Genomic DNA, 25700 nt, shown 5'->3' with positions numbered 1-25700 from the left:
TTAAATTAAACATTTAATTATTAATACTTTGCCAACATTGTTAACATTTCTTACCCATTTTTAAGAAAATAATATTTGTAATATCAGTATTCGCATTTTATTCACTCTAGTCTTTTCTGATCTTCAGTATATAAGTATATATATAAGTGTATTATGGCTACAAGGTAATATGGTTTTAATGACATAAAATTAAACATGCATTAAGATTTTTATAGACTATAGGTAGAGCTGAAAATCCCATTTGTTCTTTTGTGTGGTTTTTTTTTTTGAGAGGGAGGTTCGCTCTTGTTGCCCAGGCTGGAGTGCAATGGCTCAATTTTGACTCACTGCAACCTCTGCTTCCCAGGTTCAAGTGATTCTTCTGCCTCAGCTTCCCGAGTAGCTGGGATTACAGACATGTGTCACCATGCCCAGCTAATTTTGTGTTGTTAGTAGAGGCAGGGTTTCTCTATTTTGATCAGGCTGGTCTCGAACTCCTGACCTCAGGTGATCTGCCCACCTCCGCCTCCTAAAGTGCTGGGATTACAGGCGTGAGCCACCGCACCTGACTTGTTTTCTTGTTTTTGAAATGATTGAACGTCAGTATTTAATTTTGAAAAATACTGTGTTAGTAGCTGCAACACAGATTTAAAAATTTGCACTTATATTCTACACATCAAAATTGTTTATAGACCAAATTCATTTGCTGAAATAAAATGTATAGCAATTCTACTCTCAAATTTAAGTATCTGTGTGTACTATATATATGTATATGCACATACAACACATACATATGCACAAATATACTTATAACTGTTATTTAGAATTATTAAAGAGGAGAATCCAAAGATGAATTCATTTTTCTGATGAAATAGATATGAGTTTAACATTTTAAAATTATTTTAAACAGAACTATTTTTAATTTATTTTAGGCTAACATGACTCTACTAAATAATTTTATCTTTCAATTAAATTTATTTAAAACAAAACAAAGTCTTATCATTATGGTATATACTTTAAAGAATGCTGTTCGTAATTAAAAAGAGCACTATTAGGGCCTTATTTGTTAAAACTTGGATTTCCCTCAGATTTTTCCATAGTTTTAAAATGTGGTGCTTTGATGCTTAACTTCATATATTTTTATGTAAATTTTTATTTTTAATTTTTTTTCATTTTTACATTTTATTTCTTTGCTCATTATATTCATTTACTCATAATTTTTTTAGGTCTGAGTACAGGCTACTTGGAGAATTTGGAATTTCTTTTGGATTGAACATTTAATTATTTACATGAAAAGGTTACTTTCTTGGTAAAGAGTACATCATTTACAATGAATTACCAGATTCACAAGCCTAGCAAACTTTTCCAGGGATTCTCCAAGCCTTGTTGGTTGTCATCGTAAAATTATGATTAGGGAGATTGTTTTGTGGTAAAAATCCTGTTCCTATGACAAAGCCTTTCAAAAGGCTGTCATTTGATGATGGAAATGAAGCCTACTTCCTCTCAATTATAGAGGTGTTTTATTTTAATCTTCCTAAGGCACACTGCTAAGAAGAATTTCCTTTTTAAAAAATCTTGTTTAACTAACTGTAGTACATGTTTTATTTGCCAGCACGAGATTATCCTTGGACGCTCAAAAACAGACGCCCAGAAAAACTCCGAGACTCACTCAAAGAGTTGGAGGTATCTTTCAAAAAAGTTTCAAAAATGGCAACAAACAAATCTGTTTTTAAAACATCTTTCAACAGCTTTAATTTTCATAAAGGATCAACTCTCATGGTGATGATAGCTTTGCTTTTGTCCAGTGATGAGTTCCAAAACAGTTGCATCTTTGTGTGGCATGTTGATCTTTTTTTGCTTGCAAGTCAGAGGCAGTTTAACTGATAATGGCAATGTGTATAGCCAACTGCACTCTCTCTTTTTCTGTTGTACTTCAGGAGCTGATGCAAAACAGTCAGTGTGTGCTGAGCAAATGGAAGAACAAATATGTCTGTCAGGTAAAATGGTTTGACAAGCCTTTGCAGTGTTTAACCAATGGAGCTGAAAACTATGTAGTAATTGGTATTCTTGTGTTATGATAGGTAATGGACAAAAACTTTTTTTAGCAGTGGATATTTCATAGTTTGAATTCTAGTCATTCTAGAGCTAACATTAGATAGATTGACATAGGACAACAGGCTCATTAATCAGTATTAATCAGTATAGTTGTATAGTTGTACTGACATGATAAACACTAATAAAAATCTTTTCATATTGTATTTTTGTTTGAAGTCGTCTCAATGTTGTAGTAGATGTTTGCTGGCATAGATTTAATTATATATATATATATGTATTATTTTAAGATCTGGGATACATGTGCATAATGTACAGGTTTGTTACATAGGTATGCATGTGCCATGGTGGTTTGCAGCACCCATCAACCATCGACGTTAGGTATTTCTTCTAATGCTATCCCTCTTGTAGCTCCCCCCACCTCCTGATAGGCCTTGGTGTGTGATGTTCCCCTACCTGTGTCCATGTGTTCTCATTGTTCAACTCCAATTTATGAGTGAGAACATGTGGTGGTTGGTTTTCTGTTCTTGTGTTAGTTTGCTGAGAATGATGGTTTCCAGCTTCATCCGTGTCCCTGCAAAGACATGAACTCATCTTTTTTTATGGCTGCATAGTATTCCATGGTGTATATGTGCCACATTTTCTTTACCCAGTTATCATTGATGGTCATTTGGGTTTGTTCCAAGTCTTTGCTATTGTGAACAGTGCTGCAGTAAACATATGTGTGCACGTGTCTTTATACTAGAATGATTTATAATCCTTTGGGTATATACCCAGTAATGGAATTGCTGGGTCAAATGGTATTTTTGGTTCTAGATCCTTGAGGAATCACCACACTGTCTTCCACAATGGTTGAACTAATTTACACTCCCACCAACAGTGTAAAAGCATTCCTGTTTCTCCACATCCTCTCCAGCATCTGTTGTTTCCTGACTTTTTAATGATCACCATTCTAACTGGTGTGAGATGGTATCTCATTTTGGTTTTGGTTTGCATTTCTCTAATGACCAGTGATGATGAGCTTTCAGCTTTTTTCGTATGTTTATTGGCCTCATAAATGTCTTCTTTTGAGAAGTGTCTGTACATATCCTTTGCCCACTTTTTGATGTGGTGGTTTGTTTTTTGTAAGTTTGTTTTAAGTTCTTTGTAGATTTTGGATGTTAGCCCTTTGTCAGATGGATAGATTGCAAAATTTTTCTCGCATTTTGTAGGTTGCCTGTTCATTCCAATGATAGTTTCTTTTTTAGTTTGATTAGGTCCCATTTGTCAATTTTGGCTTTTGTTGCCATTGCTTTTGGTGTTTTAGTCATGAAGTCTTTTCTCACGCCTATATCCTGAATGGTATTGTCTAGGTTTTCTTCTAGGGCTTTTATGGTTTTAGGTCTTATGTTTAAGTCTTTAATCCATCTTGAGTTAATTTTTGTATAAGGTGTAAGGAAGGGGTCCAGTTTCAGTTTTCTGCATATGGCTAGCCAGTCTTCCCAACACTGTTTATTTCTTCATTGCTTGTTTTTGTCAGGTTTGCCAAAGATCAGATGGTTGTAGATGTATGGTGTTTTTCTGAGGCCTCTGTTCTGTTCCCTTGGTCTATAGATCTGTTTTGGTACCAGTACCATGCTGTTTTGGTTACTGTAGCCTTGTAGTATAGTTTGAAGTCAGGTAGCATGATACCTCCAGCTTTGTTCTTTTTGCTTAGGATTGTCTTGGCTATGTGGGCTCTTTTTTAGTTCCATATGAAATTTAAGGTAGTTTTTTCTAATTCCGTGGAGAAAGTCAATGGTAGCATGCTGGGGATAGCACTGAATCTACAAATTACTTTGGGTAGTATGGCCATTATCATGATATTGATTCTTCCTATCCATGAGTATGGATATGTTTTTTCATTCATTTGTGTCTTCTCTTATTTCCTTGAGCAGTGGTTTGTAGTTTTCCTTAAAGAGGTCCTTCACATCCCTTGTAAGTTGTATTCTTAGGTATTTTATTCTCTTTGTAGCAATTGTGAATGGGAGTTCACTCATGATTTGGCTCTTTGTTTCTCTATAATTGGTGTATAGGAATGCTTGTGATTTTTGCACATGTGATTTTTGCACATTTTGTATCCTCAGTGTTTGCTGCAGTTGCATATCAGCTTAAGGAGATTTTGAGCTGAGACAGTGGGGTCTTCTAAATATACAATCATGTCATCTGCAAACAGACAGTTTGACTTTCTCTCTTCCTAATTGGATACCTTTATTTCTTTCTCTTGCCTGATTACCATGGCCAGAACTTTCAATACTATGTTGAATAGGAGTGGTGAGAGAGGACATCCTTGTCTTGTGCCAGGTTTCAAGGGGAATGCTTCCAGCTTTTGCCCAGTTAGTATGATCTTGGCTGTGGGTTTGTCATAAATAGCTCTTACTATTTTGAGATATGTTCAATCAGTATCTAGTTTATTGAGCATTTTTAGCATGGCGGGGTGTTGAATTTTATCAAAGGCCTTTTCTGCACCTATTAAGATGATCATGTGGTTTTTGTCATTGGTTCTGTTTATATGATGGATTACATTTACTGATTTGTGTATGTTGAACCAGCCTTGCATCCCAGGGATGAAGCTGACTTGATCATGTTAGATAAGCTTTTTGATGTGCTGCTGGATTTTTTTGGCCAGTATTTTATTGAGCTCTGCTCTGGTCTTAATTTTTTCTTGTTGTCTTCTAGCTTTTGAATTTGTTTGCATTGCTTCTCTACTTTCTTTAATTGTGATATTAGGATGTCAATTTTAGATCTTTCCTGCTTTCTCCTGTGGGCATTTAGTGTTGTAAATTTCCCTCTAACTGCTCCTTTAGCTGTATCCAAGAATCTAGTACATTGTCTTTGTTCTCATTGGTTTCAAAGAACTTATCTTAAACTTGTTATTTACCCAGTATTCATTCATAAGCAGGTTGTTCAGTTTCTATGTAGTTGTGCAATTTTGAGAGAGTTTCTTAATTTTGAGTTCTTCTTTAATTGCACTGTGGTCTGAGAGAGTGTTTGTTACGATTTATGTTCTTTTGCATTTGCTGAGGGGTGTTTTACTTCCAATTATGTGGTCAATTTTAGAATAAGTTCGATGTGGTGATGAGAAGAATGTATATTATGTTGATTTGAGGTGGAGAGTTTTGTAGATGTCTGTTAGGTCTGCTTGGTCCAGAGCTGAGTTCAATCCTGAATATTCTTGTTAATTTTCTGTCTCGTTGATGTGTCTAATATTGACAATGGGGTGTTAAATTCTTCCACTATTATTGTGTGAGAGTCTAAGTCTCTTTGTAGGTCTCTTAAGAACCTGCTTTATGAATCTGGGTGCTCCTGTGTTGGGTGCATATATATTTAGGATAGTTAGCTTTACTTGTTGCATTGATCCCTTTACCATTATGTAATGCCCTTCTTTGTCTCTTTTGATCTTTGTTGCTTTGAAGTGTCTTTTATCAGAGGGTGGGATTGTAACACCTGCTTTTTTTTCCTTTCCATTTGCTTGGTACATATTTCTTCATTCCTTTATTTTGAGCCTATGTGTGTCCTTGCATGTAAGATGGGTCTCCTGAATACAGTACAGTGATGAGTCTTGACTCTTGATACAGTTTGGCAGTCTGTGTCTTTTAATTGGGGCATTTAGTCCATTTACATTTAAGGTTAATATTGTTATGTGTGAATCTGATCCTTTCATTATGATGCTGGCTGGTTATTTTGCCAGTTGGTTGGTGCAGTTTCTTCATAATGTCGATGGTCTTTACAATTTGGGATGTTTTTGCCAGTGGCTGGTACTGATTGTTCATTTCTATGTGTAGTGCTTCCTTCAGGAGCTCTTGTAAGGTAGGCCTGGTGGTGACAAAATCTCTCAGCATTTGCTTGTCTGTGAAGGATTTTATTTCTTCTTTGCTTATGAAGCTTAGTTTGGCTGGATATGAAATATTGGGTTGAAAATTCTTTTCTTTAAGAATGTTAAATATTAGACCCCATTCCTTCTGGCTTGTAGGGTTTCTGCTGAGAGATCTGCTGTTAGTCTGATCTCTTTGTGAGTAACCTGATCTTTCTGTCCGACTGCCCTTAAATTTTTTCCTTCATTTCATCTTTGGTGAGTCTGACAACTATGTGTCCTGGGTTGCCCTTCTCGAGAAGTATCTCTGTGGTGTTCTTTGTATTTCCTGAATTTGAATGTTGGCCTGCCTTGCTAGGTTGGGGAAGTTTTCCTGGATAATATGCTGAGGAGTGTTTTCCAACTTGCTTCCATTCTCCCTGTCACTTTCAGATTCACCAATCAAATGCAGGTTGGTCTTTTCACATAGTCGTATATTTCTTGGAGGCTTTATTTGTTTCTTTTTATTCTTTTTTCTCTAATGTTGTCTTCACATTTTATTGCATTACATTTATTTTCAGTCTCTGATGTCCTTTCTTCTGCTTGCTCGATTTGGCTATTGATACTTGTGTGTGTTTCACGAGTTTCTTGTGCTGTGTTTATCTCAGCTCCATCAGGTAATTTTTGTTTTTCTCCAAACAGATTGTTTTAGTTAGCAATTCTAACCTATTTCCCAGGTTCTTAGCTTCCTTACATTGGGTTAGAACATGCTCGTTTAGCTCAGAGGAGTTTGTCATTACCCACCTTCTGAAGCTTACTTCTGTCAATTCATCAAACTCATTCTCAGTCTGGTTTTGTTCCATTGCTGGTGAGGAGTTGTGATCCTTTGGCGGAGAAGAGCCATTCTGGTTTTTCTGAATTTCCACTCTTTCTTTTAGCTGTTTTTTTCTTTATCTTTGTGGATTTATCTACCTTTGGTGTTTGATGTTTGGATGGGGTTTCTGTGTGGACATCTTTTTTGTTAATGTTGATGTTATTCGTGTTTGTTAGTTTTCCTTCTAGCAGTCAGGCCTCTCTGCTGCAGGTCTGCTGGAGTTTGTTGGAAGTCCACTCCAGACCCTTTTTTGTCTGGGTATTACCAGCGGAGGCTGCAGAACAGCAAAGATTGCTACCTGTTCCTTCATTTGGAAACTTTGTTCCAATGGAGTACCTGCCAGATGCCAGTAGGGCTCTCCTATATGAGGTATCTGTTGATCCCTGCTAGGAGGTATCTCCCAGTCAGGAGGCATGGGAATCAGGGACCCACTTGAGCATGCAGGCTGTCTCTTAGCGGAGCTCAGTCCTTGAGCTGGGAGATCCACTGCTCTCTTCAAAGCCTTCAGGCAGTAATGTTTAAGTCTGCTGAAGCTGTGCTCACAGCCACCCTTCTGTTAGGTGCTCTGTCACAGAGAGATGGGAGTTTTGTCTATACGCCCCTGACTGGGTCTGCTGACTTTCTTTTAGAGATGCCCTTCCCAGAGAGGAAGAATCTAGAGAGGCAGTCTGACTACAGTGGCTTTGCAGAGCTATGGTGTGCTCTTCCCCCTTCGAACTTCCCTGTGGCCTTGTTTACATTGTGAGGGGAAAATCACTTACTTAAGCCTTAGTAATGATGGTCACCCCTCCCTCATCAAGCTTGAGCATCCCAGGTCGACTTCAGATGGCTGTGCTGGCAGCGAGAATTTCAAGCCAGTGGTTCTTAGCTTGCTGGGCTCTGTGGCAGTGGGATCTGCTGAGCTGGACCACTTGGCTCCCTGGCTTCAGCCCCCTTTTCAGGGGAGTGAACAGTTCTGTCTCACTAACATTCCAGGCTCCATTGGGGTCTGGAAAAAAAAACTCCTGCAGCTAGCTCAGTGTCTGTCCAAACGGCTGCCCAGCTTTATGCTTGAAACCCAAGGCCCTGGTGGCTTAGGCACCAGAGGGAATCTCCTGGTCTGTGCATTGCGAAGACTGTGGGAAAAAGCGTAGTATCTGGGCTGGAGTGCACCGTTTCCTACGGCACAGTCCCTCATGGCTTCCCTTGGCTGGGGGAGGGAGTTCCTCAACCCCTTCCACTTCCTTGGGTGAGGCAACACCCCACCCTGCTTTGGCTTGCCTTCCATGGGCTGCACCCACTGTCTAACCAGTCCCAGTGAGATGAGCCGGGTACCCCAGTTGGAAATGCAGAAATCACCCACTGTCTGCGTTGATATGACTGGGAGCTGCAGACTGGAGCTGTTCCTATTCAGCCATCTTGCCAGCCTGATTTACTAGTATTTTTGAATGGAGATGAAACCACAGGGCAAAAGATTTTTTGACATCTGCTTTTGTAAGCATTTGTGAATGTCATTGCTTATGGAAATCAACACACAGACTGCATACAGTTAGATTTACCATAAAAAGATATTTGGTCTTACTTTTTGAACCCTCTAAGCTGTGCTGTTTACTATGGTAGCCACTAGTCATATGTGACTGAATAATCAAGTGAAATAAAACATTCAGTTTTTCAGTTGTACTACCCACATTGAAGCGTTCAATAGCTATATGTTATCATATTGGACAGTGCAGATACAGAACCATTTCCATCTCAGACAGTTCTATTGGTCAGTAGTAGTGTAAAGGCCTAGACAAAGTGATCTATATATTAAATGCGTAGATTCAGGACATAATAATTAGTGTACACTGATTACAAGATAATGAACAAATGCTTTAGCTTTGCTGATAGGCCTAAAAAGTTTTATATGTCTAGAAAAATTTTGTATACTTTTGATAAAAAGCATAATTATTAGTCATCTGTGGAATTGAAGTTGCACTGGTACTAATAGTAATTATAATTGATATATGGAATCAAATATTCCTATATTAATTTAAATTCTTTTTTACAAAGTGATTTCTTTTGTGTCATCATTCTTGTTTGTAGTTTAGGCCCATGGTTCTATTCATAAAGCTACAACATCAAATTTGTAGTAATTATAAACAGATCTTAATCTACCATTTGGATACGATACATACTATCATTTAATGGGTTCTAGTTTTTCCTCATTTTTTGTCTAGTCTGCTTTTGCTCATGGAGGCAACTATTTAGTTACCTTCTCAACTGGCATACATTTTTATTTTATTTTTTCTTTTTTTTTTTTTTGAGACGGAGTTTCGCTCTTGATACCCAGGCTGGAGTGCAATGGCGCGATCTCGGCTCACCGCAACCTCCGCCTCCTGGGTTCAGGCAATTCTCCCGCCTCAGCCTCCTGAGTAGCTGGGATTACAGGCACGCGCCACCGTGCCCAGCTAATTTTTTTTTTTTTTTTGTATTAGTAGAGACGGGGTTTCACCATGTTGACCAGGATGGTCTCGATCTCTTGACCTTGTGATCCACCCGCCTCGGCCTCCCAAAGTGCTGGGATTACAGGCTTGCGCCACCGCGCCCGGCCTATTTTTATTTTATTTTATTTTATTTATTTATTTTTTTTCATTGCATTTTAGGTTTTGGGGTACATGTGAAAAACATGCAAGGTTGTTGCATAGATGCATACGTGGCAGTATGATTTGCTGCCTCCCTCCCCTTCACCTATATCTGGCATTTCTCCCCATGCTATCCCTCCCCAACTCCCCACCCCCCCGATATCCCCCCTCCCCACAACAGACCCCCGTGTATAGTGCTCCCCTCCCTGTGTCCATGTGTTCTCCTTGTTCAACACCCGCCTATGAGTGAGAACATGTGGTGTTTGATTTTGTGTTCTTGTGTCAGTTTGCTGAGAATGATGTTTTCCAGGTTCATCCATGTCCCTACGAAGGATGTGAACTCCTCGTTTTTAATGGCTGCATAATATTCCATGGTGTATATGTGCCACATTTTTCCTGTCCAGTCTGTCATCGATGGGCATTTGGGCTCGTTCCAGGTCTTTGCTATTGTAAACTGTGCTGCAATGAACATTCGTGTGCATGTGTCCTTATAGTAGAACGATTTATAATCCTTTGGATATATGCCCAGTAATGGGATTGCTGGGTCAAATGGAATTTCTATTTCTAGGTCCTTGAGGAATCGCCACACTGTCTTCCACAGTGGTTGAACTAATTTACACTCCCACCAACAGTGTAAAAGTGTTCCTATTTCTCCACATCCTCTCCAGCATCTGTTTTCTCCAGATTTTTTAATGATCGCCATTCTAACTGGCGTGAGATGGTATCTCAATGTAGTTTTGATTTGCATTTCTCTAATGACCAGTGATGATGAGCATTTTTTCATATGTTTGTTGGCCTCATGTATGTCTTCTTTTGTAAAGTATCTGTTCATATCCTTCGCCCACTTTTGAATGGGCTTGTTTGTTTTTTTCTTGTAAATCTTTTTTAGTTCATTGTAAATTCTGGATATCAGCCATTTGTCAGACGGGTAGGCTGCAAAGATTTTTTCCCATTGTGTTGGTTGCCAATTCACTCTATTGACTGTTTCTTTTGCCGTGCAAAAGCTGTGGAGTTTGATTAGGTCCCATTTGTCTATTTTGGCTTTTGTTGCCAATGCTTTTGGTGTTTTGGTCATAAAGTCCTTGCCTACGCTTATGTCCTGAATGGTTTTGCCTAGGTTTCTTTCTAGTGTTTTTATGGTGTTAGGTCTTATGTTTAAGTCTTTAATCCATCTGGAGTCAATTTTAGTGTAAGGTGTCAGGAAGGGGTCGAGTTTCTGCTTTCTGCATATGGCTAGCCAGTTTTCCCAACACCACTTATTGAACAGGGAATCCTTTCCCCATTGCTTGTTTTTTTCAGGTTTGTCAAAGATCAGGTGGTTGTAGATACGTTGTGTCGCCTCCGATGCCTCTGTTCTGTTCCATTGGTCTATATCTCTGTTTTGGTACCAGTACCATGCTGTTTTGATTACTGTAGCCTTGTAGTAGAGTTTGATGTCCAGTAGTGTGATGCCTCTCGCTTTGTTCTTTTTGCTTAGAATTGACTTGGCTATGCGGGCTCTCTTTTGGTTCCATATGAAGTTTAAGGTGGTTTTTTCCAGTTCTGTGAGGAAGGTCATTGGTAGCTTGATGGGGATAGCGTTGAATCTGTAAATTACTTTGGGCAGTATGGCCATTTTCACGATATTAATTCTTCCTAACCATGAACATGGAATGTTTCTCCATCTGTTTGTATCCTCTCTTATTTCGTTGAGCAGTGATTTGTAGTTCTCCTTGAAGAGGTCCTTTACGTTCCTTGTTAGTTGTATTCCTAGGTATTTTATTCTCTTTGTAGCAATTGTGAATGGCAGTTCGTTCTTGATTTGGCTCTCTTTAAGTCTGTTATTGGTGTATAGGAATGCTTGTGAATTTTGCACATTGATTTTGTATCCTGAGACTTTGCTGAAGTTGCTTATCAGTTTCAGGAGATTTTGGGCTGAGGTGATAGGGTCTTCTAGATATCCAATCATGTCGTCTGCAAATAGAGACAATTTGACTTCCTCCTTTTCTAATCGAATACCCTTTATTTCTTTTTCTTGCCTGATTGCTCTGGCTAGAACTTCCAGTACTATATTGAATAGGAATGGTGAGAGAGGGCATCCTTGTCTAGTGCCAGATTTCAAAGGGAATGCTTCCAGTTTTTGCCCATTCAGTATGATATTGGCTGTCGGTTTGTCATAAATAGCTTTTATTATTTTGAGATACGTTCCGTCGATACCTAGTTTATTGAGAGTTTTTAGCATAAAGGGCTGTTGAATTTTGTCGTAGGCCTTCTCTGCATCAATTGAGATAATCATGTGGTTTTTGTTTTTGGTTCTGTTTATGTGGTGAATTACATTTATAGACTTGTGGATATTGAACCAGCCTTGCATCCCCGGGATGAATCCTACTTGATCATGGTGGATAAGCTTTTTGATGTGTTGTTGTAATCGGCTTGCCAGTATTTTATTGAAGATTTTTGCATCTATGTTCATCATGGATATTGGCCTGAAGTTTTCTTTTCTTGTTGAGTCTCTGCCGGGTTTTGGTATTAGGATGATGTTGGTCTCATAAAATGATTTGGGAAGGATTCCCTCTTTTTGGATTATTTGGAATAGTTTCAGTAGGAATGGTACCAGTTCCTCTTTGTATGTCTGGTAGAATTCGGCTGTGAACCCATCTGGGCCTGGGCTTTTTTTGGGTGGTAGGCTCTTAATTGCTGCCTCGACTTCAGACCTTGTTATTGGTCTATTCAGGGTTTTGACTTCTTCCTGGTTTAGGCATGGGAGGAGTCTACTGTCCAGGAATTTATCCATTTCTTCCAGGTTTTCTAATTTATGTGCATAGAGTTGTTTTAATAATCTCTGATGATGGTTTGAATTTCTGTGGCATCTGTGGTGATATCCCCTTTATCATTTTTTACTGCATCTATTTGGTTATTCTCTCTTTTCTTTTTTATTAGTTTGGCTAGTGGTCTGTCTATTTTGTTGATCTTTTCAAAAAACCAGCTCCTGGATTTATTGATTTTTTTGTAGGGTTTTTCGTGTCTCTATCTCCTTCAATTCTGCTTTGATCTTAGTTATTTCTTGTCTTCTGCTAGGTTTTGAGTTTTTTTGATCTTGCTCCTCTAGCTCTTTCAATTTTGATGATAGGGTGTCAATTTTAGTTCTCTCCTTTCTTCTGATGTGGGCACTTATTGCTATATATTTTCCTCTAGAGACTGCTTTAAATGTGTCCCAGAGATTTTGGTATGTGGTGTCTTCGTTCTCGTTGGTTTCGAAGAACATCTTTATTTCTGCCTTCATTTCAGTGTTTATCCAGTCAACATTCAGGAGAAAGTTGTTCAATTTCCATGAGGCTGTGCGATTCTGGGTTGGCTTCTGAATTCTGAGTTCTAACTTGATTGCACTGTGGTCTGAGAGACTGTTTGTAATGCTTTCCGTTCTTTTGCATTTGCTGAGGAGTGATTTACTTCCAATTATGTGGTCAATTATAGAGTAGGTTTGATGTGGTGCTGAGAAGACTGTATATTCTGTGGATTTCGGGTGGAGAGTTCTGTAAATGTCTATTAGGTTTGCTTGGTCCAGGTCTGAGTTCAAGTCCTGGATATCCTTATTAATTTTCTGTCTCCTTGATCTGTCTAATATTGACACTGGTGTGTTGAAGTCTCCCACTATTAATGTGTGGGAGTCTAAGTCTCTTTTCAAGTCTTTAAGAACTTGCCTTATGTATCTGGGTGCTCCTGTATTAGGTGCATATATATTTAGGATCGTTAGCTCTTCTTGTTGCATTGATCCTTTTACCATTATGTAATGTCCTTCTTTGTCTCTTTTGATCTTTGTTGCTTTAAAGTCTATTTTATCAGAGATGAGAATTGCAACTCCTGCTTTTTTTTGCTCTCCATTTGCTTGGTAAATCTTCCTCCATCCCTTTATTTTGAGCCTTTGTGTATCCTTGCATGTGAGGTGGGTTTCCTGGATACAGCACACTGATGGGTTTTGGCTTTTTATCCAATTTGCCAGTCTGTGTCTTTTGATTGGGGCATTTAGTCCATTTACATTTAGGGTTAATATTGTTATGTGTGAGTTTGATCCTGTCATTTTGATGCTAGCTGGCTGTTTTGCCCATTGGTTGATGCAGATTCTTCATTGTTTTGCTGCTCTTTACCATTTCGTGCGTTTTTGGAGTGGCTGGTACTGGTTGTTTTTTTCTATGTGCAGTGTCTCCTTCAGGAGCTCTTGTAAAGCTGGTCTGGTGGTGATGAAATCCGTGAGTACTTGCTTGTTCACAAAGGATTTTATTTTTCCTTCACTTATGAAGCTTAGTTTGGCTGGATATGAAATTCTGGGTTGAAAGTTCTTTTCTTTAAGGATGTTGAATATCGGCCCCCACTCTCTTCTGGCCTGTAGGGTTTCTGCTGAGAGATCTGCTGTGAGTCTGATGGGTTTCCTTTTGTGGGTAACCCGACCTTTCTCTCTGGCTGCCCTTAGTATTTTCTCCTTCATTTCAACCCTGGTGAATCTGACGATTATGTGCCTTGGGGTTGCTCTTCTAGAGGAATATCTTTGTGGTGGTCTCTGTATTTCCTGGACTTGAATATTGGCCTGCCTTGCTTGGTTGGGGAAGTTTTCCTGGATAATATCCTGAAGAGTATTTTCCAGCTTGGATGCATTCTCTTCGTCACATTCAGGTACACCTATCAAACGTAGATTAGGTCTTTTCACGTAGTCCCATATTTCTTGTTGACTCTGTTCATTCCTTTTTACCTTGTTTTCTCTAATCTTCCCTTCTCGTTTTATTTCATTGAGTTGATCTTCGACTTCTGATATCCTTTCTTCTGCTTGGTCAATTCTGCTGTTGAAACTTGTGCATGCTTCACAAAGTTCTCGTGTTGTGTTTTTCAGCTCCATCAATTCACTCATATTCCTCTGTAAGTTGTCCATTCTTGTTAGCATTTCATCAAGTCTTTTTCAAGGTTCTTAGTTTCTTTGCATTGGGTTAGAACATGTTCTTTTAGCTCACAGAAGTTTCTTATTATCCATTTTCTGAAAGCTGATTCTGTCATTTCATCACACTCATTCTCCGTCCAGTCTTGTTCCTGTGTTGGTGAGGAGTTATGCTGCCTTGTAGGGGGAGAGGTGTTCTGGTTTTGGGTGTTTTCATCCTTTTTGTGCTGGTTTCTTCCCATCTTTGTGGATTTATTCGCCTATTGACTTTGTAGTTGCCGTCTTTCTGATTTTGGTAATTTTAAGTCTGCAGCAGCTGAACTCATAAACCCCCGTTTCTTCTCCCCAGGTGTTCTGGCCCAGGGGGTTAGCGCTTTATGCTTTTCAGCTGTGTTGCTACCGTTTTCCCTGCCCACAAGGTGGCAGTCTAGTCACACTCAGTCTGCAGAGGCTTCGCTGAGCTGTTTTGGGCTCCGCCCAGCGTCCGTGTGAGCTTCCCTGCAGTCCTGTGGGTGTAGTTAGACCTGCTTCCGCTATGCTGGCCCGCCCCTGTAGTGACGGAGTCTCTGTAGTGGCAGGTTGTCTTGGTTATGGGAAATTGCCCCGGGAACTGCAGGGTGTTTCCCGATGGAGGACGCCCCTCCCCCACAGAGCTGGACCGTCCCGGGCTCAGCCGTGTTTCCAGAGGGGCCCTCTTTGCCCGGTAATCTCTTGGCTTGCCTCCTTGCCACAGCTCCCCTTGCTGGCCCAGAGGGGACACAGTCTTGTTCACTTTGCTCAAGGAGCCGCTGCTTCCCGCCCCTGGTGCAGGCCGAGCGGCTGCTCTGGTCCAACCAGCGGAGCTGGGAACCCATGGAGCTTCTCCGCCTGTGAATCTCCTGGTCTGTGGGCAGTTAAAATCCGCTGCCCTGTGTGCCGCTGCCTCAGCCGAAGCAGCGGCTCTGAGATTCGTGGCGCTCCCTTGCCTGGGGTCTCCTGGCTTGGCTCCCTGCTTCAGCTCCCCTTGCTGGCTCAGAGGGAACTCTGTCTCTCTCGCTCTGCATAAGAAGCCACTGCCCCCCGCCCCAGGGCGTAGGCTGAGCGGCCACACCACTCAAACCAGCGGTGCTGGCGACCCGTGGGGCTTCTCCTGCTGTGAATCTCCTGGTCTGTGGGCAGTAAAAATCCGTCTGGAAATGCGGCGTCCACTCACCCTCTGCGCCTTCTCTCGGAGCTGCAATCCCGACTTCCTCCTAAGCGGCCATCTTGGATCCTCTCTCACATTTTTATTTTTCAGAGTTCATTTACAAGGGTGAGTTAGCATTTTTAGAATCATAATACTTATATTTGCCTTAGGATATTATTAAAAAGGATGGAAAATTATAGCTTATTTTTATAATTCAATCATACTTTGAAACTGGAATGCAAAATACTCTCCAGAAAATTTCAAACTTAGTACAACTCAAATTTGTAGTTTTTAATACTACATGTACTCATGTTAAAAATAGGCTCAGAATTGCCTGGGCACGGTGGATCACGCCTGTCATCCCAGCACTTTGGGAGGCTGAGGCAGATAGATCACAAGATCAGGAGTTCGAGACCAGTCTGGCCAACATAGTGAAAACCTGTCTCTACTAAATAAATACATACATACATACATACATACATACATACATACATACACATATATATATATAATTAGCCTGGTGTCTTGATGTGCACCTTTAATCTAAGCTACTCAGGAGGCTGAGGCAGGAGAATCTAGTGAACCCGGGAGATGGAGGTTGCAGTGAGCTGAGATCATGCCATTACACTCCAGCTGGGGTGACACTGTGAGACTCCATCTCAAAGAAAAGGCTCAGAATTATTTGACTGGAGGTCAAGCCTGCCACCTATAGTAAGAGGCATGTCTCATGGCTTCCACCCTTACCCATCACACAGGGTAAATTTGAACATGTTTGGCATCTTAAAATATGCAGTGGGATATCCCAATAGACAATCCTTTTTAGATAGACTTTAGTGAATTTTAATTTAATAGTAATTTTGTGTGTGTGTCTGATGAGGGGATGTCTGAAGAAGGATGTCTCTTACTATTACATTAATTCAATTTAGAAAGGGAATTTTCATGATAAAATATATGTAAAATTTTTTAATTTACAGTAATCTAATTGGTTAATTAAGCTGGTGTACCAATGAGTCTGCTTTTAACACTTCTAGTAGGACTTATCTTTTTTTTTTTGTTCTGTTGTATTCTGTGCTTCCTTTCTATGATTATAAAGATACTTCTAAAATAGACCTTATACTTCCAGCACATTCTTGATGTGATATATTTTAACAAAGTAACTTCATCTCCACCCTGCCCACAGGTCCAGGCCAGTCTTCACATATTTAAAGTCTTTGAGAGACCTCCTAACATTGTCCATTCACTTTTTCAGTTTCTAGATAAGATTGTTAGCTAGTTCTTCTAAAAATCTGTGCATGTTCTATTTCAAAAGATCTCTGATATCACAATAAATTAAAATTTGATGTCCAAGCTACATTTTTAGCTTAAGGAAAAGATCCCCTTAACCCTTTCTGTTAAATTTTTCTTAAATTTTGTTAAATTTTACTTACTTATAAAGTAAGTAAACTACCTCAACAGGCTCCCCAAGCGACCTCTTCTTGTGCACATATCCAGTATGGTGGTTCCAAAGATAGCACGTCTGCTGACCACAACATAATGCTCTATAGCTCTTAGAAAAGGAGTGAAAATGTTCATCATTATCTTCATGCTAATACATTTGGACTCTCAGTCTTTGAACACGGCTACTCCTCTGCTAATGTACATCATTTTCTCCCAAGAAATGGTAAATTTAGGATTTATGAATTTATTTTAGTAGTCTTCTCTTTAAGGGATCCTTATTTCTTTGGAAAGTCCAATTGTTTAAAAGTAAGCAAGACAACCACGGCAACATGAAAGATTTCAGAGGATGCAATCTGAGGTTGGATTGTTCTATGTGTCAAACGATGAGGATTTATAGGTTTTCATCATTACCAAAGCTTAGTTGATGTTGTCAGTCCAACGATCTTTACCTTGTATCATTTAAAAATGAATTCCCTCATCTATAAATTCAGAATGATTTTTCTTTTCTTTTTTTTAGTAGGATAGTATTTTATATTTCTGGATCTTTACTTATTTTTCTTCCTTTTTTATTTTTTTATTTTATTTTTTTTGAGACGGAGTTTCGCTCTTGATACCCAGGCTGGAGTGCAATGGCGCGATCTCGGCTCACCGCAATCTCCGCCTCCTGGGTTCAGGCAATTCTCCTGCCTCAGCCTCCTGAGTAGCTGGGATTACAGGCACGCGCCACCATGCCCAGCTAATTTTTTGTATTAGTAGAGACGGGGTTTCACCATGTTGACCAGGATGGTCTCGATCTCTTGACCTCGTGATCCACCCGCCTCGGCCTCCCAAAGTGCTGGGATTACAGGCTTGAGCCACCGCGCCTGGCCGCTTTTTTATTTTTAAATTTTTTATTTCCATAGGTTTTTTAGGCGACAGGTGGTGTTTGGTTAAATGAATAAGTTATTTAGTGGTGATTTCTGAGATTTTGGTGCACCCGTTACCAGAGCAGTATTCACTGTATCCAATTTGTAGTCTTTTCTCCTTCACTCCCCTCCTGCCCTTTCCTCTGAGTCCCGAAAGTCTGTTGTATCATTCTTATGCCTCTGCATCCTCATAGGAAACTCCCACTTATTAGTGAGAACATACAGTGTCTGTTTTTCCATTCCTTAATTACTTCACTTAGAATAATGGTCTCCAATTCTATCTAAATTGCTGTGAATGCCATTATTTCATTCCTTTTTATGGCTGAGTAGTATTCCATGGCATACATTTACCACAGTTTCTTTATCCACTTATTGATTTATGGGAATTTGGGCTGGTTCCATATATTTGCAATTGCGAATTGTGCTGTTGTAAACATGCATGGGCAAGTATCTTTTTCGTATAATGACTTCTTTTCATCTGGGTAGATACTGTGTAGTGGGATTGCTGGATCAAATGGTAGTTCTACTTTTAGTTCTTTAAGGAATCTCCATACTGTTATCAATAGTGGTTATACTAGTTTACATTTCCACCAGCAGTGTAAACGTGTTTCCTTTCACCACATCCCTGCCAAATCTATTATTTTTTTAAAAAAATTTTTTGATTATGGCCATTCTTGCAGGAGTAAGGTGGTATATCGCATTGTGGTTTTAATTTGCATTTCCCTGATCATTAGTGATGTTGAGCATGTTTTCAAGTGTTTGTTGGCCATTTGTATATCTTCTTTTGAGAACTGTCCATTCATGTCCTTAGCCCACTTTTTGATGGGATTGTTTTTTTTCCGTATTGATTTGTTTAATTGTAGGTTCTGGATATTAGTCCTTTGTCAGATGTATAGATTGTGAAGATTTTTTCTCCCACTCTGTGGGTTGTCTGTTTACTCTGCTGACTGTTCATTTTGCTGTGTAAAACTTCTTTAGATTAATTAGGTCCCAGTTATTTATCTTTATTACATTTGCTTTTGGGTTTTTGGTCATGAAATCCTTGCCTGAGCCAATGTCTAGAAGGGTTTTTCCAATGTTATCTTCTAGAAATTTTAAGTTTCAGGTCTTGGATTTAAGTCCTTAATACATGTTAAGTTTATTTTTGTGTAAGGTGATAGATGAGCATCCAGTTTCATTCTTCTACATGTGACTTGCCAATTATCCCAGCACCATTTGAATAGGGTGTCCTTTCCCCACTGTTATGTTTTTGTTTGCTTTGTCAAAGATCAATTGGCTGTATGTATTTGGGTTTATTTCTGGGTTCTCTGTTCTGTGCCTATTTTTATACTAGCACTATAGCTGTTTTGGTAACTATGGCCTTGTATTATAGTTTGGAGTCAGGTAATGTGATTCCCCCAGATTCGTTCTTTTTGCTTAGTCTTACTTTGGCATCATTCTTGCAGTGAAGAATGATAGTGGTATTTGATGGGAATTACATTAACTTTATAGATTGCTTTTGGCGGTATGGCCATTTTCACAATATTGATTCTACCCATCCATGTGCATGGGGTGTATTTCCATTTGTTTTTGTGATCTGTGATTTCTTTCAGTAATTGTAGTTTTCCTTGTAGAGATCTTTCACCTCCTTAATTCAGTATATTTCTGAGTTTTTTTCTTTTGCAGCTATTGTAAAAGGGGTTGAGTTCTTGATTTTATTGTCAGCTTGGTCACTGTTGGTGTATAGCAAGGCTACTGATCTTTGTACATTAATTGTGTATCCTGAAGCTTTGCTGAATTCATTTATCAGTTCTAGGAGGTTTTTAGAGAAGTCTTTAGGGTTTTCTAGGTATGTCATCGTATCATCAGCAAACAGTGACAGTTTGACTTCCTCTTTACCCATTTGGATGCCCTTAATTTGTTGCTCTTGTCTAATTGCTCTGGCTGGGATTTCCAGTACTATGTTGAATAGAAGTGTTGAGAGTCAGCATCCTTGTCTTGTTTCAGTTCTCAGGGGAAATGCTTTCAGCTTTTCCCCATTCAGTATTATGTTGGCTGTGGGTTTGTCATAGATGGCTTTTATTACATTAAGTTATGTCCTTTCTATGCCAGTTTTGCTGAGGGTTGTCAGATGCTTTTTCTGCATTTACTGAGATGATTATGTGATTTTTGTTTTTAATTCTGTTTATGTGGTGTATCACATTTATTGACTTGAGTATGTTAAATTATGCCTGTATCCCTGGTATGAAACCCACTTGATCATGGTGGATTATCTTTTTGATATGTTGTTTGATATAGTTAGCTAGGATTTTTGCATCTTTATTCATCAGGGATATTGGTCTGTAGTTTTCTTTTTTTGTTATGTCCTTCCCTGGTTTTGGTATTAGGGTGATAGTGGCTTCATAGAATGATTTATGGAGGATTTTCTCTTTATCTTGTGGAGTAGTGTCAGTAGGACTGGTACTAATTCTTCTTTGAATGTCTAATTGAATTCAGCTGTGAATCTGTCTGTTCCTGGATTTTTTTTTTGTTGTTGTTGGCAATTTTTAAATTACCACTTCAGTATTTCTGCCTGTTACTGGTCTGTTCAGAGCAGTACTGATCTATTTCCAGGAATTTATCCATCTCCTCTAGGTTTTCTAGTTTATGGGCTTAAAGGTATTCATAGTAGCCTTGAATGATCTTTTGTATTTCTGTGGTATTGGTTATAATATCTCCCATTTTGAACCTATTTTTATAATCTCTCTTCTTTTCTTGATTAATCTTGCTAATGGTCTATCAATTTTGTTTATCTTTTCAGAGAACCAGCTTTTTGTTTCATTTATCTTTTGTATTTTTGTTGTTGTTAATGTTTCTTTCAATTTCATTTAGTTCTGCTTTCATCTTTGTTATTTCTTTTCTTCTGCTGGATTTGGGTTTGGTTTGTTCTTGTTTCTCTAGTTCCTTAAGGTGTGACCTTAGATTGTCTGTGCTCTTTCAGACTTTTTGATGTACGTATTTAAGGCTATGAACTTTCCTCTTAGCATCATCTCTGCTGTATCCCAGCAGTTTTGATAGGCTGTGTCACTATTATCGTTCAGTTCAAAGAATTTTTAAATTTCCATCTTGATTTCATTGTTGACCCAACAATCATTCAGTAGCAGATTATTTAATTTCCATGCATTTGCATGGTTTTGAGGGTTCCTTTTGGAGTTTATTTTCAGTTGTGTTCTACTGTGGTCTGAGAGTACTTGATACAATTTCAGTTTTCTTAAATTTACTGAGACTTGTTTTGTGGCCTGTCCTATGGTCTGTCTTGGAGAAAGTTCCATATGCTGATGAGTAGAATATATATTCTGCAATTGTTGGGTGGATTGTTTTGTAAATATCTGTTAAATCCATTTTTTTCTCGGGTATAGCTTAAATCCATTGTTTCTTTGTTGACCTGGTCTTGATGACCTGTCTAGTGCTGACAATGGAGTATTGAAGTCCCCCACTATTATTGTGTAGCGTCTATCTCATTTCTTAGGTCTTATAGTAATTATTTTATAAATTTGGGAGCTCCAGTGTTAAGTGCATATATGTTTAGGATTGTGATATTTTCCTGTTGGACAAAGTCTTTTTATCATTTTATAATGTCACTCTTTGTCTCTTCTGTGCTGTGTCTGCACTCCCAATTCACCCACTCCCTTGAGTTCTGTTCAACAAACTTCACATTCACATTTGATTGAAATTGTTATAAAGTTCAGCTGGAAGTTTCCTTCTCCCTGTGGTCTTTTCCCAGGGATCCCTTCCCAAGGACCTTTGTAAGATAAATGTCAGAAATGGCTTCCCTGGGGACTGAGAGCCCACAGAACTCTTCCTGCTGCTGCTTCTACCCTTGTGTTTCACTTGTCTCTCTGAAATTGTGTCAGTTCCAGGTAAGGCCAGATCATCCTCCTGTGATCGGGACCTTCAGGTTTCCCAGTGAGGGTGTATGTTTGGAGGTAGATGATCATCCCCCGAAACACTTTCAGACTTCAAGCACTACAGTTTTGGGACTGTCTCCCAGGGTCTGCAGGAGCAATCTGCTTCCTTCAAAGGGTCTGTGGATTCTTTTGGCTTTCCTGGTATGTTCCTGTGGTAGTTCTTGGAGCAAAAGTTCATGATGTGAGTCCCCACCTGCTGCTCTGTCTTTCTGAGTGGGAGCTTTAGTTTAGTCCTGCCTCCTATACATCATTTTCCTTCTACCTCCCTGAATGGTTTTCAAATCAAGATTTACCTATACACATGTTCAGGATAAAAATTGTCTTTTAAAGTTGATTTTTTTTTTCAGACAGTGCTTATTCCTAGTTGGGATACATTGAAAGATATGAGATACACAGTTTTAGTTTTATCAGCTATTCAGTATATTTCTTATTTTTATTATTTTGGTCTCCTAAAATCATTTCACTTAAAGTGTTTAATAATTTCCTGCTTTGAATTTCTTAAACCATTGTAACTCTGTTCTAGAGAATAATAGTTTTAACATTAATATATTATTAAATTGTTCATCAGTCTGGTGGAATTTTTTAGTTTAGTAAAGTATTATGGCTTAAGTCATGTTCATGTTTTTAGATTGTTATGTAATTAGTTTAAAACAGTATTATCATTAAGCATAGACATAACTTCATATATGTTCATTTTGTATTAAATTATTTGAATTGTGCATGTAAATTTAACTATAAAAGTATATAACATAATCAGCTGTACCATGGTTTCTATCCATAACAATTCTGCATTTTCAGGCACAATCTTAAAAGGCCAACCAAAGATAGTTTCCTTTTTAAATGTCGGTAGTAAATTATTTGACAGGCTATGTAAAAGTACAAATTATTTTCCAAGCCTATCACAGGTAAATTGTGATCTTATGAAACTTATTTGATCACCAGTCCTTTAATTGTAGAACTTGATTTTTCTTTTTGGGAAATTGTGTGAAACTCAATTTGCTTTTTTCATAAAATAATAATAGACAAACCATGTTTTCAAGTTACAACTATTAACAATAGCATATTATTCATACGAAACTCATCACACAGTATTTATTGATTTCAACCATTGTGGTAAGAACTGTGGAAGTCACTAAGGAAATTTAAGGCATGGGCTGGGTCTACAGCATAACTGAGTCAAGGAAAACAGACACATGAAATCACTAGAATACTAATGAGTTTTAAATTGTATGACACTAAGTGAAAAGATTGTAGAAGTTTAGAGAAAGCATAGCATAAAATAAGAAAAATTTTGTGGAGAATTTATAACTTTACTTAGAATGAAACACTGGGTAAAATTTGGTTAAGCTGAAAGGAAGCATTCCAGAAAAAGGGAATTATATTAACTGAGCCTTAAAAGGGTGTCTACATAGTAGTGAGGAGGTGGGCCATTTAGGAGTATGTTGAAGAATGAAAGGGCTAGAAAGGCAGCTTAGAACTTCCTTGTCAGGGACTTTGATTGTTATATTAAGGAATTGACACATTGTCCTGTAATGCTATAAACACTTTTATATTGGGGGCATACCATATTAAAATTTGACTTATAGAAGGATTAGCCTGGTAGTGGGATGTAGGGTAACACATGAGAATCAGAGGCACTGAAATAATTTCAAATGATAAGTACAGTGAGGGTAAGGTACAGAGGGTTTTGAAAGCCAGAAAATTTAGAATGACAGGTAAAAAATTTAGTTTTGACTCTGTTACATGTGAAGTGACCAGAGATAATCAAATGATGATATTATTGGAAGTATGGAACTGGAGTGAGAGGTTGGAGTTGAAAATTTGGGAAGAGACAGCCTCCCAAATTGCCTAAGAGTTGATATTAAAACCATCCAAGAGGGTGCCCTCAAGAAGGGGAAAGTGAATATCTTGGGAGAAGAGCTAGAGCCAAGGATCTTCTCAGAGGACAAGAGAGGAAAATTAAGCTAACAGAAGAAACAGAAAGAGCAATTAGAGTAATGAGGAACTGTGGAGAAGTTTATTTCCCTAAATTAGAGAGTTTAGAAGTCAGAGGGCCTGAAAAAGGCTTAACTTATATTTTGATTCCTTTTTTAATATTTAACTACTTATAAGTCTCAATATTGTTATAATTTAGCTGTCTATCAACAGGCATTTGTTGAGGCTCAACAAGTAACCCATCTTTATGTTAGAGACTATTGAAAATATTAGATGGAAGTTTGAAATATATTTGGGAAACAAAACTAATATACAAAATTAAAGGATAATTTGATATTAAATGTTATATTTGTTGATACACTATCTAAAGTTTAATATCTAATGTATAGTATCTTAAGTTCAGAGATTGTTGTTGATTAAAGTAGTTGGTTAAGATTTCATAAAGGAGACTGGACAAAGCTGGACTTTCAAAGAAGGACATAGTTTAGGCTAGTAGAAAGGGAAAGGTCAACATTCCTAGTCAGGGGAAATGTACCATCAAAGAAAAACTGTCTTTAGATAAGTACAAAGTAAGGGCTAGAAGTGTAGTCTGAAAAGATTGCTCCATAGATGTATATTTGATTACCTCTTTTGACGTACTGTAAAACTATTTTGTTGCAGGGTTAGGCTAGTTTAACTATTATGATAAACAGCTGAATAGTACTGTCTAGTGGCTAGTGAAACTTAGCTAGCATATGGCAGGTTAGCACTTTATATTTTCTCACTTAAAAAATGTATTTAGGCCAGGCGAGGTGCCTCATACCTGTAATCCCAGCACTGTGGGAGGTCGAGGTGGGCGGTTCATGAGGTCAAGAGATCGGGACCATCCTGGCCAACATGGTGAAACCCCATCTCTACTAAAAATACAAAAATATTTTAACCAGGTGTGGTGGTGCGTGCCTGTAGTCCCAGCTGCTTGGGAGGCTGAGGCAGGAGAATTGCTTGAAACCGGAAAACGGAAGTTGCAGTGAGCCAGGATCCTACCACTGCACTCTAGCCTGCCGTGGAGCGAGACTCCGTCTCAAAAAAAAAAAAAAGTATTTAGTGGTTTTCTTTAAAATTATAAAAATAACAGACATGTTTAAGGCAGAAATTTGGAAAACATAGAAAAGCCCAAAGGGACATAAATCATCAAATTCAGCCACTTAGTATTACCCACTATTCAGCATTTGATATTTATCCTTTTACTGTGCAGACATTTACTTACAAGTATTTGCTTAAAAGATTACATACTTGATGTACATATACTCTACATATGGCCTAAATATTTTAATACATAACATTTGAACTTACATTAATACATTACATATGTTCTTTTTCATGTGTCATAAAATAAACACATGAACCCAACACTGAACTAATGAATTAGATTATTGCTGATATTGTTGAATTTGCTTATTATTATTATTCCACACAGTTCCCCCATCCCTCTCAGCTACAGATGGTTTTAAAGAGAGCTTTCCCCACCAACAATTAAAATGTGCAAATTAAAATAGTAGTGAGATACTATGTTTTTCACTCAGCAGATAAGCAAATATTTAACAGCCTCAGCCTCAGGTATTGATTGGGAAAATGAGTATTTTCATAAATCAGTGGTCAGAGTGTACAATTGCCAATTGCAGGGTGTTTCTATTGTTAGATATGTATACAGAGAAACATTCACATAAATGTCCAAGTAAAGTAAATGTTTAAAATTGAGAACTATCTTATGTCTGCCAGTTAGTGCAGAAACTTTTATATGTACTGTGATTTTATTTATGTGACATAAATTTTTAAATTTGCCATGGATATGTATTTATGTGTGTGAAATTATTAAAAAATACACTGGAAGTCACAATTCTAGTTACTTCTGATATCTGTAACTGGATATTCTCCAATTCTGTATGTATTTATTTAAGTTCTGTATTAACTGAATATACTTTTTTTACTTAAAATTTATGTAGCATTTCCTATGTGACAGGCAATTTTTAAGTATTTATAACTATTAACTCATTTTCATTTCTCATAAACAAATATTAACTCATTACTCTTCACAGCCCTATCAGATAACTACTGTATGTCCATTTAATAG

At 38.2% G+C, this 25700-nt stretch overlaps 1 protein-coding gene across 11 annotated transcripts in view; it reads left to right on the top strand.

Annotated features, from left to right (window-relative positions):
• Nucleotides 1-25700, top strand: part of WDPCP (WD repeat containing planar cell polarity effector) — a 783785-nt gene that overhangs the window by 331100 nt on the left and 426985 nt on the right. For 9 of the 11 annotated variants that reach the window (XM_064364171.1, XM_064364170.1, XM_064364175.1 and 6 more), the window contains exons 5-6: nucleotides 1592-1662; nucleotides 1917-1976. In XM_064364171.1, coding sequence (XP_064220241.1) covers nucleotides 1592-1662; nucleotides 1917-1976 — 131 coding nt within the window. The remainder of the gene's footprint in view (nucleotides 1-1591; nucleotides 1663-1916; nucleotides 1977-25700) is intronic. The other 2 variants (XM_064364169.1, XM_064364177.1) reach the window with 1 other exon arrangement.

Source organism: Aotus nancymaae, unplaced genomic scaffold, assembly GCF_030222135.1.
Source record: "Aotus nancymaae isolate 86718 unplaced genomic scaffold, 86718_ANA_hifiasm-v0.15.2.pri h1tg000057l, whole genome shotgun sequence".
In the NCBI taxonomy this organism is placed as follows: Eukaryota; Metazoa; Chordata; class Mammalia; order Primates; family Aotidae; genus Aotus; species Aotus nancymaae.
The sequence above is the reverse complement of the archived record's forward strand: the minus strand, read 5'-3'. Positions and strand labels throughout refer to the sequence as shown.